Below are 19715 nucleotides of genomic sequence, written 5' to 3'. Positions count from 1 at the left end.
CCAACACACACACACACTCTACAGACACTTGTTCACTATAATGATTGGCCAAGTCGTTTCAAGGCTTACCTGTCGTCCAGGACCTATTCCTTTGACTAGCACACGGACTGCCTTTACTCCATTCTCTAAAGCAACCTGAGAGATAAAAATCATGTACAGAATTATTGAATTGTTATTCAATACTGACCAACATCGTTGGGCAGGAAAAAACTCCTATGTGTCATTGGCTCCTAAACATGTTTAAAGCAAAACCAACTAAGTAACCTATTTAGGGTTTTGTTTTTAAACTTGGTTCAAGCGCACAAGTACATAGGAGGCGTTTTCTGCCCAATAACAATACATGATCACGATTTACACAGCCAGATTCTTATTGCTACATCCCCAGAGGTACCCCACCACACAGCTATGTCATTGGTACTCTAGAGTACCTCACGTGGGTACTCTATGAGTACACATATCGAAATCACATGTACAGTAAATGCACTGGTACTGGAATGATGCCGCACTGGTACTCTAGAGTAGCCATCAAGTAGCTGGGTCAGTATGTGGGTATGTGACATCAGTGGGTGGCAGCAATTGGAATCTGGTAGTGTTATTTTTATTAAAATAACCACCGCCAGTTAGTAAATAACCTCTTCTATTTAAACGGGCAAAATTTAATATCAGTGATACATATTAATGATACGCTAACAAGGATCCTTTTTATTTCTCCCCTTTTTCATTCTTCCGTACCAGTTTGTTGTAATACCCTGCCCTGCCTCATTTTTATCCCCGTCCACTGACACTCAAGCACGATGTGTATCGGATAAAACAAACATGCCGCTATTAGTAATTCATAGCAAAAATATAAATCAAAAAAGAGAGAGAAAAAAAATGATGACTCAACCTTTCTCTTCTTATTCATCCCCGGCCTCATGAAAGCATTATTAATAATGATGATAGTGGTATTCACAGTGATATACCAATATACTGATGATGCACAATTTTGGCATGTTTTCATCATCCCTACCAGTCACTATTTGATTAATTTTATTTAGTTTATACACACCAAGAAGCAGAAAAAATATGGTGGTGGTATTTTCGAACTTATTTATCCAAAAAATTTCATTTTTTATGTTTTTCAACCATTTTGATTTGACTTGATCAGCCACACCTTGTTGGGTAAGTGGTCACAATATCGAGAATTCAAAGCAAGAAGGCCCTATTAGCAATAGCTGCCATGTGTTAGATTTGGCATGTTGAGTACTTGATAGAGCACAAATAGCATTGGGCAGCTATTACAAATGGGGCCTTCTCATTCCACTAACCCCTTAGATGATATCAGGGATTGCAATAGCTGCCAGGTGTTAGATTTGGCATGTTGAAGTACAAAAGGCAGCTATTACAAATGGAGCCTTCTCATTCTCACTAAACCCTTCATATATGTCCTAAGAATCACTGGTGATTTGATTTGATTCTGTAGCAGTCAGGACTTAACTACACAAATATTCTATCAAGTATGTAGAGTGATGTTCTGTTTCCGTCAGTTATTCCTTTTCTACAGCCATATGACTCAGAATTAGCTCTACCATCATATATTTGCAGGGGAATTTGATAAATAGTTCAAAAATAATTAAACAACAACAGTTAGAAACTGATATCATGAAAAAGCTTAACGGACCGAAGCAAGAAATGCTCAACCCACACGCTAATTCAAAATATGATCAATAATCAACAAGCACAAAATATTGTATAATTGCAGTGTTCTACTACTACTACCATCATAAATGCAGAGTACAGCAGTGTTTAAAGTTTCCATATGGTTGCTTTGCTCACAGATAGTTTCTATCCGATATGGGTGTGGCTCAATGGGATGCAAATTTATGCATCAGTTCTCGGTGATCGGTTTTGACAGTCAAACTATCAAGTTTCAAATATGTCGAAACTATATCATAATATGGATACAGGAGAGCTTACTTTTGATGGCACAATTCTAGTAAGCATGGAAATAAATTTATCTGGGTGCCATATATTGATACTGACCGCAATTTAGTACATGAATATGTCCACCTGCAAGTTGGATAGAACTGTTGCACAAAAGGGTAATTTTGAGTTAGATTTATTGATGATTCCCTACAAGACTAGGCTCTTTGGTGCCTGTTGAACCAAATAAGAGCGTCAAGCACACATCTCAACTTGTAATCTCATCTGTCCTATATTGATATTTGTGTCACAGACTGGTCAGTATACCATGATTAGACCGACGGTCATCTGCCTGCCTGACCGGCTTTAATATACGTAAAAACCTCGACAAACCACTCACCTTAGCGGCCGCAGCTCCGATAGTCTGGCCAGCGACGCTGGTTCCCTTTTTAGCATTCTTTAATCCCACACTGCCCTGCACACATAAAGAAAAGATGAGAAAGATGAGACCAGAGTGATAGGCCGGCCATTAGAGAGACTCCATAAATCAACGGTCGGGACTGCCGCTGATCACAATGGCCCCATATGGAAAACGGATCCGAGCTAGCTGGGGATTGTTTAATAACCGGAAAAGGGAAGTTTATACCAACACTCTATGGGAGAAAGATGGGATCTCGGCGGTGCGCCGCTGCTATGAAAGATGTCGCTCATTACAAAGCTTTTATTCCTAATCAGCAATTGCTGATAGCTCATGTCAAGCTTTGAACAATTCATGGTTCTTAATCATTAAAGGGATATTCATGGTACACAGTAAACCATCTGAAAACCAACATTAAGTAATGAAAGCTTTACAAAAATAGTTAAAATCAGGCATCGTTTGGGTTCAACTGGGTCATGACATGCATTGTCATTCCAAAAATTGGTTGATTTTTAGCTTGTAATTTTCTATAAATGGAACAGTATTTTTGGGACAAGCTGCAGTTCAAACTAGGGGGGGCACTCAAATAGTAAAGTGGCATGCATGTGCAGATGCCACTTTCAACATGGAATCCTATCAGGGCAAAAGTGTGTAAAAAATAGGGGTTCTTAATTGGGAGTTTTTCAGTGGCAAATGCATAACATAGAGATTGGTCAAATCTTGAGCAGCAGGAGGGGGCTTCCCAGTCATCCCATAGACAAAACCCTGGTGGTGTTTACTGATGTTAATGATATGAGAAATGAATAGACATAGTTACATCCAATTACAAATTGTTGCACCTCAAAGTACAGGCTTACAGAAATGAACCAAACCTACTAATAATAGATGATTGCCCTAGCTCGCATATTGTCTCTTTTCTGTCACAACTATAGCGTAACAAAAATGAAATTTAAGAAGGATTTGGGAATGACTTAATGGGTTATTACAGCAGTGTCCTATAATTTTGACCTAGATATATTTCATCTTGTAAGAGAGCATAATGTCTTATATGATACATCGGTTTCTATCATGTACAGGAGCACATAACATCATGATTATACATCATTAACCTATTTTACAAAGCTAGTAAAAAATGCAGTTCACATTTCATGCTTGTTTGAGAAATTTGACAAATTATTCAGCGTGAAACAGGCCTATCTGAACAACATAACATGGTAACAACCACCATCATTCATGAATAAATGAACATTATGAGTCAAGACAAAGTCACAGCCCCACTTTGCATCACTCTCAATGGCATGACTGCCATGTGGTTCGACTAACAAGTGGGTTTGCTCTGAAAACTGAACCTAGATTTCTTAAGATGAGGCTAATCCATTATCCAAATGGTGAAAACTCTTGGTAATAATATATTAAGCATGCACAGGTCGATGAACTCCACATCCTATTTCTATCCTAATTTTGAATAATAGTAATGTCATTCAACATCCCTTACTTTTTTTATTAGTTTACACATATTTTTCTTCTAGAAGCGAATTTTTATTTTTCATGAACAAATTTGTATTCTAACAAGTTAAGAAGAAACAAATCATTCAATTCATAAAAAGATTTAAATTGAACCCGTTGAATCTTGCAGATTGGTCACAGATTACACTGATGTTTGTTGTAGATGATAATTGAATTATCAGTGTCTGACTGTCTGCATTATAAATAAAACCTATCATTTACCAACTTCTTGAATTGTACATGATTTTATAGACAATGTTATTGATAAATCAAAACGGCTGTGGAATACACCACAATCCTGTTGTGAATAACCATAAATTTGTTGTGCATCATAAACCTGAAAAGCGCATCTCAATCGATCATGATAAGAGTGAAAATGGATATATAATACGGCTATAGATATATGTATTACAAAAATACACCCTGTATCCGATTTGGTTGAAAATATAATACTAGTTCATCTTTCATGAAATCTTGTTTTGGTTCAGAATCCTAGACATACAGGTCAAATGACGTACATAGGAGGAGAGAAGGGGAAATCCCATTTGATTCCTTGTAATTGGCCCTTACACACGTATTACATCTATATACAGATCACAAGATAGATGAGAAAATAAAATAATTGAATTGTCATGAAAGTACCAAAATCATTTATTTAAATATAAAACTAAACCCCATCATGATCCACCAAGTTAAGATAGAACTAAACCTCATCATGATCCACCAAGTTTAGACAACAAGAGTTCATAAACAGTAGGGATCAGAAGGGAGCAAGAAGGGGAATTCCCTTTTTTATTATTTATTAATTACACTGAAACTGGGTGCTGAACAATGGGTGCTAGATAAAGAAGCATCTAAAATGTGATGGAAGGACCATGGAATTGATTTCTTCTAACCAAAGTATCCCTCCCACTATCCATTTGAAAAAAAACCCAAATATTTCTTATACAGGGTGAGTCAAAAAAAGTGCAATAGAGAAAAGAATCCATTTTTATTTAAGAACCGAGTTGAACCTTTTAGGTTTTAAAACATTTTATAAATGATATATCCATTAGTAATCTTGTGTGAAAAAACCATGGAATTATCATTTACCGTTTTGTTTTTATGACACATTTTATAGCTATACCCAATTTTAATGTTTGTCCAAGAAACATCTAAAATTTGAATGTCAGCCCACTCTGTGTAAGGTAGATTTGGAACAACTGCTATTTTCTTAACCTCATTGGCATTGAAATAAAATGGAGCACCCAAATTGTTATTGTCCTTGGTCTTGTTTAAGGAAAAGAAACATTATTTGTTGTTATTTTCATTTTACCTTTACTTTACAAATGGTTATTCTCTATCAAAAACATACACATTTGTATGCGGATTTTTAATGTCGAAATGAAATGCGCAAATTGAAGTGGAGTGAATTATAAAATATCCAGTAAGTTGTACTTATTGGGATTAAAAAAACTGGAATTGGAGTCGAGTGAGGTATGAAGGACTTAAAGTAATTTTAGAAAAGTTTGTTTGAACAGAAAAAAGAAATTAAAATAACGCAAAAATCAACTTTATTTAAGTTAAAGTCAGTTTCAGAGCTGGTGCCTTTATCGTGCATTGTGTGCTCTCATTCAAAATACATGGTACCTCGTGGACAAATAATGAAATTGGGTATCGTAGCAAAAGGACTCATAAAAATTAAACGGTAGATGTGATTGACTTCATTTTTTCACAACAGGTTACTATTGAGTATGGCATTTATAGAAGCTTTCAATAATTGGAAAGTTCAACGTGGTTCTTACATAAATATCGATTCTTTGCTCTATTGCACTTTTTTTGACTCACCCTGTATTTATATGAATTTAAGGTCTTTGCAAAAAAAAAGGCCCAACTTGGAACCCATAGAACAGGGTGGGGTGGGTTTTTTTCGTCGCCTAATCGTAAAATGTTGTAAAATTTAACCCGTCAGGCTGTCACACAGGTATGAGTGAAATTAATTACTTTTGCTTATTAATGATTCACATCCAAATGACATGTGTTATTATTACTCACATGTATACAATTCAATTGTTTACAAAAAGACAAATAAATGATGATTGAAATAGTGAGCGTGATGACTCACTTGATGTAAAATTTGAAATGAATTTTTATGACTGACCATTACTCAGGGAGACTTAGCCATTTATCACTGACAAAAATCTCAGCTATGAACAGTGCCTCCTGCTGCATGACCACAGAGCTAATATGACTTCATCATCTGACAAAAATGCTTCAAGTCATGATCAGTGATCTTGGGAAAGAGCGTGGACAAATGTTTACTAATTGAAAAATCAAGTCTAAAAAATTGAATTGTTGGTGTTTATAAACTTAATGCTAAATAAGATGCACTTTTATATTTGGTTTATAGTATGCAGGCCAACAATAACTTTCAAAATGGATGCAAAAATGTATCTTTTCAAGAGTAATTGTTAGCAAACAATATCATTTTTATCCATGGTAATAACGCCACGTAATGTTTCACTAAGTAAGTATACATGTATCTGCCTTTGTCAAAGTAAATTATGAAATCATTCATTCAATTCAATAAACTAAATCAACTGGGGTTTCTTGCAATTGAAACAAACATAATATGCATCCAAGAGGAGAGCAAGGTGTGGGAGATGCCTGAGTTCGTTCAGTAAAAGGTGCAATATGACCCCATCCATAAACCTATGTAATCTCATACACCATGTCAAAAGTCATGTTCCTTTCTCTAAATGATCTCTAACAACTAAAGTACGTTCTATCATAAGTTGGTGACATGACCTTTGCTTATAGAATACTGTAAAAATGGAAACTTTCACGCTACGTTTATTTTTGCCATTTTTTTTTTCATTCCAAGCAGCTATCGTGGAAATAACAACATGAAAATATATGCATTTTGTGACCTTAACATGTAAGGAATCTTAGAATCATAAATTAAAAAAAAAAAAAAAAAAAGGTGAAACGGTTCAAAATTGGCAAAGCATGAACAATTTATTAGCAAAAAATGTATACTTTTACAGTACCTGAAAAAGACCAGCTATGCAAAACAAATTGTGAATAGAGGGGGCTAGTTTGCCAAAAGCATGAATTAAGCACAGGTAATTGACTCAAAAGCACAGGAAGACAACGAGAGAGCAAGCAAGCCAGAAAATGAGTGGATAAAATAGTGTGTTACAAGGTACATGTTTTGCACGAATACAAAAATTGAGTAATTAATTTCAATATGCGGGAAAATTTGTTTTTCTATTTTATTACCATATCAACTTGATTTTACTTTCTACATGACAGTTCCAAGTTTTAATGTTTTCAACAACAATAATGTTCAACATTACAAATACTGGCACAAAGAACAAGTAATTTAAAGTGCTTGTGATATTTTTTTGTTATAACATATTTAAAGAAGTGCTATTTTGAATATAGCATATGATCAAGCCATTAGGATTTGCCTGTAATGCTCATGGAGGGCAACTGAACATGTACAAAGTGCGTTTGGGATTAAACATACCATGGTAGAGGAGCTTAGTGCGAAGGCATTTCAGCGCTTTTAACACATCGATCCGCATTCGGTTGTATTGTTGGCTTGCATGGTTCAAATTCTCAGTGTCAACAAACAATGTATGACACAATATACCAATTATTATGTTGAATGCAACTCGCTTATCGAGTCTCAAATGGAATGCGACCATATCTAACTTTATTTCATGTCAATTTCTGAATATAATTTTTTGTAGCAAAATTGATTTCTCTCAATTGACTTCATACTGCCCTTCCAATACACAAACCATAAATCCCAGATTGTGTAAGAAGGTGGGTCCTGGGGTGGGGATATGTATCTGTGTGTGTTTGCAAAAATTTTCAACCAAATAAAAATAATGTAGTAAATCAGTGTTAATACAAAATTCAATAAAGCATGGCACACTTTTCCATCATTTTATTGTTCCTCTCTGGGTGGGGTTCTGACTGAAACCTATAAAATTTTACAGCATACAATATAATTCATGCCATTTCTAATTTTGAAACCTACGCATATCAGCGGTTAGGATCATTAATCACCGATGGCTTTATTTATACTCACTCGCTGAATCAAATTGCTTCCTACATTCAACTGCCATTCTAGTTTTTAATCCCATCTCCTCCAAGCCCTGATTTAACCCATACACCCCTCTACGATACATGTACATGTATATTACTCTTTTGGTACCCATATTGCTTAATTGTGAGAAACAATCAAAACAATGCCGCAGCGGTTAATTAAGTAATACTTTAACAAGCTTTCCCTACTGAGGCGGGAATTTGTCCGTTAATTGGATGAACCAATTAAATATTACACCAAGTGTCTACTACATAAATGACCTCTACAGATCCTATCAATGATCATGGATTTTGGAATGAGAATGGTATTGAATTAATAATTGTAAGATGACCTTGGCCTAGCTTGTACTATAGAAAATCAGTTATATCAAATTAACATTGGCTTTCATTGGCTAACCTGGCTGGCAGAAAATATTAGCTACTGAGGTGTGGATATGGAAAACTATTCTTTTGTAATAATATGGACGGTAGGAAATTATTTAGTGCTGTGCTATTTTCACTCAATTTTACATAATGCCAAATTTAAATATTTCTAACATACATTTTCCAAGATATATCAAGTATCATTAGGAGTTGTAGACAATGACATAATTGACACAATAGTCTATGTTAAACAAGTTCCTTTAAAAACTATAAAAACACAGAATTCTAACATCAAGTTCACTATCCAAATCTATATAAAGATTATATATGACTGAATCGACTCGCCCCGCGACTCGCATCCCATTTATGCTTTGCAGTGCCATGAAAGAACAGCACATGCCATTGAAAATGTACACAAACTCCCTCATTTCAATTTCCAATTACACCAAAGATACTCACTACATGTAGGGGTGCTTAGAATTTTGTTTGAAAAAATATGACCCAAAAATATTTTGCAACTATCCATAAGTCTCATTATCTAAGTTTTTTGTATGCCTATACATTTGCTAAGGAGCAAGCAGGAATACTGCAATGCATGATGGGATAATCCCTTCAGCTGCAGAGGAATCAACTATTGAGATTGATCTAACTGTTGAAATTCCAAATTCATTTCTACTCAAATGCTTCAAAATAACAACCTTGAGGGATATTTTTGGTCACATTAAAATATATCAAGTAGATTTGACAAGGAAAGGAGTGGTAGATAATGCACATTCAAAAAAATTATTTGAATTTGGAATTAAGGTATCACCTTTAGAACAAATCCTGTTAACATAATTATATCCTGATCTGAATTTAGAACCTAATAGGCCCTACCACTTTACAACACCAAAACCTCTCTAGAGAGATATCTAATTGAGCTATTCCACTTAAAGTCCATACACCCCCTATGAAAGACATAACCGTAATCTCCAGTGTTCGAATTTAGGAAAAATAAATGGTTGTCCCACGGACAACCAGATTACAATTTCTGGTTGTCCGTCTAAGTTTTTGGTTGTCCGTAGGCCTACAAATGTGACTTTTGGCTAGATTTATGGTTGTCCGGCGGACAACCGAATCAGTATTTTTGGTTGTCCAGCGACTTTTTTAGTTGTCCCGGGCAACCGGACAACCAAAATTTCGAATGCTGGTAATCTCCCAAACAGGCTATGTAGAGTCGCCCATTCCTGACCAATTTGAAATGCACATTCGCTGTGTGGAAGTTAAGTTAATGTTTTTCATAAGGGTTGTATGGATTTCATCTGGAATAACCCATTCTGTACCCTACTCCAAATCCTACGTAACCCTAATCTTAAAGCCCTGTGGTAGTGGCATTCATTTGCAATCAAGCTTCACAGAATGAAGTACTTGCTGGGTTGGGGTGGATAGCTAGTGTTCAACTTCAATCATTCACTAACAATCAATCCTAGTTCTTTGAAAAATGTGGCTGAAACTTTTTGCATATAATTCCTAATTACTAAAGACTACCAAACATTTATATATCAATGTGAGGAAAATTATCCATAAAATGATAATACTTACTGCTGACACCGTTTTCAGCGATCCTGCAGAATAAAAGAAAAGAAAATAGGACAGAGTTAATATTAAAGCTAACCATATGTACAATTCAGAAGTTACACAAATTTAAAAATAATGATGCAAATTGCAAAAAGTAACAACTCGGGGTCAGAATTTCGTTTCACATCTTGATTCTTACAGAATAATTTTGCGGGAATCATTAGATTCTCGCAAATCAATTTCTGTGTAAACTACAAACGTTTGCGGGAATCGAACTTTGATTCACGCAAATCTGTTTACGAGAATCTTTGCAAGAATTGATTCTCTGATTCAGACCGAAATTCTGACCCTGCAACTCAATCAAAATGGTCAATTCAATGGGTGACAATTAACCAAACTACATGTATATTAACTGTACACTGTATATGGATCAGTATTCCCAATCAAATAGTGATCAACAGAGGTATTCCAGTTTCCACAAAAAAATGCAATAATTAGGCATATACCTTGTTGAATAAACTTGCAAATTTGAATGGCTATGATATCTTTTCTGTATATGCATTGTAAAGTGTAATACACAAATTACACATACAATCCAACAGCAGGCTACACCGTAATTACCAGCAATATTATTAAGACCATTTTCTTTCCAAAATGAAAATTTTTCAGCTCATCTTTCTGTGATATTTATGCAAAAAATTATAGATAAAATGCAGGCAACCATGACTGCTTCTGTTTTATGATATACTGCTTGTATGGGAAAGCTGCTCACACCTGACAGATGGGCACAGGCCTACCTATATACCTACTGAATACTACTGTGTGCAGCTTTTGTTTAATAGCTGATGTATTCAAAGTAAACATTATTCACAAAAATAGACAATATTACTGGAAAATTAGCAATGTGGAAGCTTTATGAATGTTGAACAAGTGAAAGTGTAACATATGTGCTCTTTGATTTAACCATGAATTACAGAAAACATTCCTAAAAGATGCCACATTTGACACACAGATACTAAACTATAACAACATCTTTTGAGTGGAGAAGCAAAATTTACATCCAAATATCAAATTTTCTGGGCGAAAGCTTCTTGATTCCCACAGTTTTCCAGGTATGAACCGTATTCAACATCTATGAATAATAATTTAAAATATCTAAAATGAAAACACACCTACATAACCACTTCTCCAAATAATCCTAATCACAAATTGATGACAGTGAATCTTGCCATTCCATGGTGGGTTTCCACTCTTGCTCTTCCTAATGGTAGTCCATGAAGCAAGTACTGCATAATACAACGTTGGTAGTAAAATGGTGACTCCAATACCACACTATCAGCACCAAATTTGACTGTTAGCCCACTAAGCCACTACATTTATGAGGACGGATACAATGTATTACTTACCATTTATATTACTATGATTTCCTTCACAAAATTAACTGAACCAGGTCCTCCTACACAAAATCATTGTACGAACAAACTTCCACCGCACTACATCCATAACTGTTGAAAATTCAAATTTCACATCCTTTCTCTAATAAGCCACAAAAACGTGCTATAGAACAATCCATGTTTCCACCAGTTCACCTCAGCTGAACAGGCCCCATTGTTTGTCTCATAATAGTTGCGTCTTGAACTATATGACCCGAACAATGGACCGACCTACCCTGCCCTGGACCAAGCATGCACACAAAACTGCCTGGAGGAGTTTGCCGATTTTCTGCATGAAACAATATGTCAGATTGACCCTTGGACGACAGCTGTGCTCGCTGGCTGCAAGTTCAAGTTTAAAACAGCCTCTTAAACTGTCCCTCAACAAAATAAAATTTTACTGGTACTTAAAATTTTACAACATAATGTTCGCAATTTCTTTATTATGCAAATTGCCTGAGTGTTCTTGCTTACTTCATAGATCGTCAAATTGACAATCTATTTCTATGCTTACTGCAAATTTAAAACATTCTATTAATTTTCCTATTTTAATTTAAAAATTCAAAATTTACTGGTACTTCTGTAAAAAAAATCATTGCCATAATAATATTGAAGTAAAACTTTTGAGTAATTAAAATTAGGCACATATTGTAACCACTAATTCCAAAATTTAAATGAACAAAACAGAAAACAAAGTCATATAAAAATACTACCATATCAGTATCTACAGTCTCACTTGTAAATGTTTTCCAATTTCCATTCATTTTCTTCAGACAGTTCTACTTTCAATCAACATAGTTGACCAACTTCAGACACAATTTCATTAATGAAACAATAAATGAAACTATATTAAGGCAAAAAAAAAACATATTTGTTTGCTGTAGCAGGTCCAAAAAGTCATATGCGAAATGAGTTGTTTTTTTTGTTTTTTAATCCATGTCTTGAAATGGAAAATAAATACGCTTTTTGCTGCAAATTGGAATGGGAATTTACAGTGGGTTTCTCCGACACACACACACACAAAATCATATTTCTTCATATTCAAGAATATTTATGACCCCCTTTCAACCTGCAGTAGTTTTTCACTATGCCTGTTTGTTGTGTAATGTGTAAATGTTTACTCCAGTAGTGTTTTATATTATTTTTTTTTGTGATTTTTCCGGGTTTTTTCCCCTTTTTTTTTTTTTGTAAGTGGAAAAATATTCAAATGCGCACAATGAGCCATCAAAAACGAAATGCGCACTACAGGAAACAAACATGGGGTTTTTTTTGGCCTAACCCATTAATTATTTTTTTCAACTTTCATTTTTGACTCTTCAAACATTAATTGATTCATTCATAAGCCCATTCATTCATCCATTCATTCATTCACCAATCAAAAGGTTAGGATATAAACAGCTGCTACTGATCTTGACATCACCATTGGATCACAAACAATAGTTAATATGTGTCTACGTGCTATTGTATTACCATACTAATAATCACAATACTATTTCAGGAACATCTATACTATAGCTAGAATAGGCACAAACACACCTGGACCCGTAAATATAATTTATAAAATTCTGGCTAATGATGTTTTGATATTTGATATAAAATTTTCCTTATTTTACATAGAATTTTTCTTCCTTTAGGACAGCCAGTCATGTAAAAAATACAAATATATAACTTGCTGTCAATGAATTTATGTTGACATTAATTTAGGACGACCCAAACTTCATTTAATTTAGATATCAGATGGATTGCAAATTTACAAAAATATATTCTCGCATAATCAAAGATGACAATGACTAAATTAGCAACAAAATACTTTGGGCAGATACAGCACTGTCCCAATTTTCTCTTCTGGGTGTGTTTCGTGCGAGGTCAAATACAGACAAATTTGATATAAAAGCCAACTATGCACTTCAAATATGAGAAAATCAAACATTGTATTATCCATTTTTTTAAAGAGTGGGTATCACATTCAACAATGATTTTCCACAAAATTTAAGCAATTGAACATCCTCTCTTAGGTTCTTAAGCTTGTTATCATAATTTTTATAATTCACAAATTGGGCTGTTCCTGTTGAAATCCATACACCCCTTATGAATTGGAAGACATTACCTTCCCCACAGAGGAGGTGTAAATGGAATCAGCCATTCAGGTAACTCCATTTGAAATTTACACTCCCTGTGTGGACAATTAAAGTCATGTCTTCCATAGGGGGGCTATATTACTATGCATGCAGACCCCTTAGAAACCCTCTCTATACAAATGGAATTCTCTCACATGTTTCAAAGAACCATGCAAGTGTCAAGCTTGTGAATTTAATAAGCTGATCATCTTTTTTTTCCTTTTTGGTCATGACGCATGACATCAGCAATCCCTCTTGCGACTTTTAAACCCTTAAAATGTTAAATCTTCCATTTACGGCTTAGTTAGCACTGACGAAAAAGAGTTCTAAGCATGAGCAGGAAACTGAATTATAGCGGGTGGAAATGAGAGCAAATGGCCGGATAGGGAAATACCGGCATCAACAGAGTCAAGGACACGGTGTGAAATGATGAAATATAACAAACAATAGGAAAAGCGAAACTAGAGCAGATAACTCTTATAAATAGCTCCAGGTTTGTGTATGTAAAAGAAGAGGAACACTAGCCAAGTATAACAAATTTGCACATCACTCAAAAATAAGCCTTCCTGAGAACATGATATCACTTCCGAATCACTCAAGGGTAAGATCAGCTTAAAACCTTTGACACATGTACATGTATGCTATGTTGCAGTGGCAGAGGATGGGTATTATAGATGTGGGTGGTAACATAGATAGTGGGATACAAGAGCAACCATTCAAAGTCCCCCCCCCCCCCCCACCCTGCAATCCAAGTCGAGGGCACAATGCAACACTGCCATATGTCCACTGAATAATGTTATGCACAATCATATTTTATACACAACATTACGTGTACCAGGGAGACAAGGCAGTGATGCGCTGCGAGGGGGGTTGGGGGCACTCAACTTAAATTTTGGTAGGGGTGTGTGGCGTGAAGCACCAAACTTTGGGAACTAAGAACTGATTTTCAGTTAAAATAGAGGCTTGATGAACTGAAATTTCAACATTTTTGTGGGGTCTAGTGAACTAAAGTTTGGCCGAATTATATTATAGGCTGTGGGGCTACAAAATTCCAAATTTTCTATCAGTGTCTCGATGAACTGGAGCATGATCCAAATACGAGTGTTAAGTTAAGGGACTGTCAGAGAGCATAAAAAAGGGACTTTTGACCGTGGCACATACTGGTACCACCTTTACACATGAGTAACCCCCTGCAACACTGAGTGACTAAGCTGGGCCCTCAGTATGAAACATGTTCGAACCCAGATAAAAATTCCCTCTAAAAGGGAAAGCCAGCCTCGATGCAGAAGTGGTCTTGTAACAGGTTTGAGTGGAAACTTTATGGTAGTAGGCTGTGCTGAAATGTGTTTGAAAATTGTTTAGATTGGGGAAGGGTGATAGGCCTATATAAATTTTATTTATTGTACGGACTTTTAAATTAGTGGTTTATATACACATGTAGAATGTTGATGAAGAACACAAACAACGAACTTGTGAATTTTGATTTGAAATTTATTATCAGTTGTAACACATATGTATTGGTTGTCATAATTATTTACATAGTGGTAAGCTTAAGACTTAATTTACATGCTATAAAAAGCATTGGAACTGTAGTGGTGGAAAGTCTGATAATATAATGAAAGAGCGCATCATAAGATAAGTTCGATCTGATGTCCGGGAAAGATGTGCGTGCGTTTGATTGTTGATGATGCAGCCCTGTTTTGTTTCATTGGTGGAATTTCAGATGCGAACTTATCTTTTGATTTTTGTTTTTCAGATGTTTTTAATACTACATTGTCCTTAAAGTTACAAAATAAAACAGATAACATTAAATAGTATGTGTAAAGTGCTTGTTCCAGAAAAGTACTTGAATTTTGTGTTGGATAACAAGAGTTATGTTCATTTAGTACACGAAATAAATAGGTTTGTCTGGTCTGTATTGTTAGAAGTTGATTAATTGATTGACTTAAGTATACTTTTGTGGAAGAAGTTAACTTTACACATATTTAGAGTACGTATTTCTATTAGCTAAAACTAAAAATAATACAGCATATAAGTATACCTAAGTATATTTGTGGAAGAAGTTAACTTTATACATATTTAGAGTACGTATTTCTATTAGCTAAAACTAAAAATAATACAGCATATAAGTATATATTAATACTTTGGTAAATCAGATTACAGTTGAACGTAGAATTATTGACTTGAAATGTTAAAAATATAATCAATATGATAAATGCGATTATCATTTGAATGTGATATCTTTGGAAGCTGAGGAGTAAAATTATAATACATTCAGTAATAATAGGTTTACTTTTACAGTTCTTAAAATACATTATGAGAGGTAGTTTTGAATGGTATTTAAAACAATTTAATATTGCTGTTTTAGTCATGATTAATGAAAGACGCATAATAAGATAAGTTCGATCTGATGTCAGCAAAAGAAGTGCGTGCGATTGATTGTTGATTCTGCAGCTTTGTTTTGTTTCATTGGTGGAATTGCAGATGCGAACTTATCTTTTGATCTTTGTCGTTTGAAGTGTTTTTAATACTTGTCCTTAAATTTACAAAATAAAACAGATAACATTAAATAGTATGTGTGAAGTGCTTCTTCCAAAAAGTACTTGAATTTTGTGTTGGATAACAAGAGTTATGTTCATTTAGTACACGAAATAAATAGGTTTGTCTGGTTTGTATTGTTGGAAGTTGATTAATTGATTGACTTAAGTATACTTTTTGTGGAAGAAGTTAACTTTACACATATTTAGAGTACGTATTTCTATTAGCTAAAACTAAAAATAATACAGCATATAAGTATATTTTAAGTATACTTTTTGAGGAAGAAGTTAACTTTATACATATTTAGAGTACGTATTTCTATCAGCTAATACTAAAAATAATACAGCATATAAGTATATATTAATACTTTGGTAAACCAGATTACAGTTGAACGTAGAATTATTGACTTGAAATGTTAAAAATATAAACAATATGATAAATGCGATTATCATATTTTGTATTTGGTGATGAGCATTGTTGAATGTGATATCTTTGGAAGCTGAGGAGTAAAATTATAATACATTGGTAATAATAGGTTTACTTTTACAGTTTTTAAAATACTTTATGAGAGGTAGTTTTGAATGGTATTAAAAACAATATAATATTGTTGTTATAGTCATGATTAATGAAAGACGCATAATAAGATAAGTTCGATCTGATGTCAGCAAAAGAAGTGCGTACGATTGATTGTTGATTCTGCAGCTTTGTTTTGTTTCATTGGTGGAATTGCAGATTGAACTTATCTTTTGATCTTTGTCGTTTGAGATGTTTTTAATACTACAAGTTTGTCCTTAAAGTTACAAAATAAAACAGATAACATAGACCTACTTCCAAGAAAAACAGCGACCGAATGACGTCGAAGGTTATCAAAACCCAAACACATCGTTCAAAACACAATCAGTTCGCTAAGACTAAAATAGTACCATCGCTCACAATATAAAATAAACCCCTTCGTGCTTTTTGACCATCAAAACATCATAAAAGCACAATGATAATCAATATTACGATGACATTGGCATACTGAAGTATTGAACGGCGAACTTGACATTCACGTGATAACACGTCAATATTAAACAACACGCGTACTAATATTAAAAATTTTTTTTTTTTTTTCCAAAATTTCCAGAAGAAATTAAGGTAGTATACTTGAATACTTTTGTAAGAGTTGGGAAAAACTTACCTCGGACAAAAACTTGCCTCGAACATCAATTTTTAAAACCAACCATCAATTCGACGACGTCCAATAACAACAATGCTTACTATAAATTCTTCCCTAACACGTGTAATATTAAAATCTAAACCAAAATAAACAAAAACACCTTCATTACATAAAACATCGTCATTCAACTTTATGATTGTTCCCTAATACGTCACAATCGCCATAGCTTCATCGTGCAAGGCTTTCACGTCATCATGGTCATTGGTGATATGCTGTATAACATGGACGATATCCTTACATTTAGGCATAAGCGTATAATATTTAAGCCATAAATAATTCAAATATAACTTTGGAAATACTCACTCGTTTTCGTTCGTTGAAACGGCAAAACATACTTACTTTTCCTAACAAATCGAATTAAAATATTTTAAAAAAAATTTAACCACAAAAAGTAAAAAAAAAAAATCATTCCAATACCACTAAAATATAATCTCTTGAGTAAACTGACCCCAAACCTGAAACAGATCCAGCCCCGAATGGGCTGGCGAAAATGCTGTCCGTATACAATCCTTTATTGGAAGTGGAAAGATGAGTTTTGTCAGCAAATTTGCCCAAAATGGACAACATTTAAAATCAGCAACAACAAAAAATCCCCTGATTTGGTCCTACAAGTATGTCCACTAAACGTTCTACAACATTGCTGTCAGGATAATTCTTATAAACTAGCAAACAATTCATAATTTGCCAACTGGCCTGAGCAGGCACCATCTACATAATTTAATAATTATTTTTCAGTGATCAGTAAGCATGGTAAGAGAAAGGGTGGTGGTCGATTGCAGGATGCTGCTTCTAAAGTTCACGCATTGACCTGCATTCCAAGAAGCTGGATTGATTCCCTGTCAGCCATAATAGTCTCATTGAAATGGCACAGTTCATTGATATCAATTTAACAACCATAGCTCAAAATTTAACCTCAAGTTGTGGAGTATGAATTCTTATGCCCAATGCATTTAAAGGTCATGACATGATTGTACAAGTGTAATTGAGGTTAAAGAACTGTGTACTGACAGATGAGAATGTTCTCCTCATTTGACCTTCTGCATAGCTGCAAATCAATCCAATTTGCAGCTCATTATTGAACTGTTACTTATCCATACAAAATTTGCTTTAAATATTTCATGGAGCTCTTCATTTTAAACTGATTTGAATTTATTATTGCAAAGTTATTTTTTATTAGAAAACATAAACACAAGAATTCATAATGAACAAAATATGCATGGAAATAGTAGTATTCACCATCATCAACATCATCATCATGAGAAGTAATCAAATTGCTCCCAGGTGAGAACACATTTCCTCTACAGATTCCTTGAGAGAACTTGACAAGACACTGGAGGATAGAATGTGAGTCAGGAACTTCTTCACAATACCTCCTCCACAACATTTTGCTCCCCAAATCCCATTTTATCAAGCTCGGCTCACTCAAATTTTTACTGGAACATCTGAAAATCTCCAAAATAGCTCAACAAGAGTCGTAAAAATAGAAGAGGATTGTTGAAAGTGTAGGTTTACAATTAAAAGGAGTAAGGGTAAGGATCTGATTTGAAAATCTGTGGATAGACTGCTGTATGTATTATTGAAATAGATGATGACAAGCCATTTCAATACGTGTCATAACCAATTATGACGGGTCTACTTCCAAGTCTTGATTAAATTGAATCAGGTGTGCCAGTCCCCTATCTAGTATCACCAGTGTTAATGTATACAATTCAAGTACTCCTAGCACATTGCTAAAAGTATGATAACAAGGTGTATCATATAATCGTATATACCCCCATTACCCTTATCAACATACATCAAAATGAACCGTCACAGCCAGCACCCACTTTCATAAGTTCTATAATTATGAGCAACCATATTTAACATCCAATGATATTTCAAACCACCAGTCATCTACTGAAGCTTGCTCGCCAACAAAAAAGACCCATGGAAGCACCATAGTTATTGGTTCAATACCGATTAAAATTGAGCCTTGCCTTCATTTTGGATGATCTCAGTAACCCCTTACCTGTATGCCACTAAATGACAGGTGATTTACATTCACCACATACCTATCCCAGTAGGCATACTCCTACCAGCTACCACTTACCAATTACATAAGTAAGTCACTATATACCAAAATATCAGATCTAGTTGTCAAAATCAACATTACAAATCAGTAACCCCCTGAGTGTACCATGCAGCGTTTTCCTGTGATACAGTAATATTTACATTTCGCAGATTTTTATCGCAATATTTTAATCTCCGGGTAGCATCCTATCAAAGTGGAGCATTAATCATGATGAAAGTATTCCATTTGTAATAAACCGTCAAATCTCTAGACGTACAGTACACACAGCATCCTCTTCATCCTCCCAACCTTTGAGCATGATGCAGCCAACAGTCATGTTGATATCATACTCCCTCATCACTCCTCCTAGATCTACCCATACAGACCGCATCATTGCAATTATCTCTCATCTGTAAACCCGCCAAGACATCAACCATCCTCTCTCTTCCTTACAACTAAATCTGAGCACCAATAGTGCAGGGGCTCAGAAGCACTTTTGATTTTTTTTTCACAT

General features: G+C 34.6%; 1 protein-coding gene across 1 annotated transcript in view; it reads right to left on the bottom strand.

Moving 5' to 3' along the window:
• LOC140158902 (small ribosomal subunit protein uS11m-like) overlaps nucleotides 1–19715 on the bottom strand; it is a 120006-nt gene that overhangs the window by 3199 nt on the left and 97092 nt on the right. Inside the window, exons 4-6 of the mRNA XM_072182170.1 lie at nucleotides 9869–9891; nucleotides 2303–2377; nucleotides 70–135 (exon numbers count right to left, since the gene is read on the bottom strand). Of these exons, the coding sequence (XP_072038271.1) occupies nucleotides 70–135; nucleotides 2303–2377; nucleotides 9869–9891 (164 nt within the window). The remainder of the gene's footprint in view (nucleotides 1–69; nucleotides 136–2302; nucleotides 2378–9868; nucleotides 9892–19715) is intronic.

The sequence above is a fragment of the Amphiura filiformis genome, chromosome 8 (genome assembly GCF_039555335.1).
Source record: "Amphiura filiformis chromosome 8, Afil_fr2py, whole genome shotgun sequence".
NCBI classification, from domain to species: Eukaryota; Metazoa; Echinodermata; class Ophiuroidea; order Amphilepidida; family Amphiuridae; genus Amphiura; species Amphiura filiformis.
The sequence above is the reverse complement of the archived record's forward strand: the minus strand, read 5'-3'. Positions and strand labels throughout refer to the sequence as shown.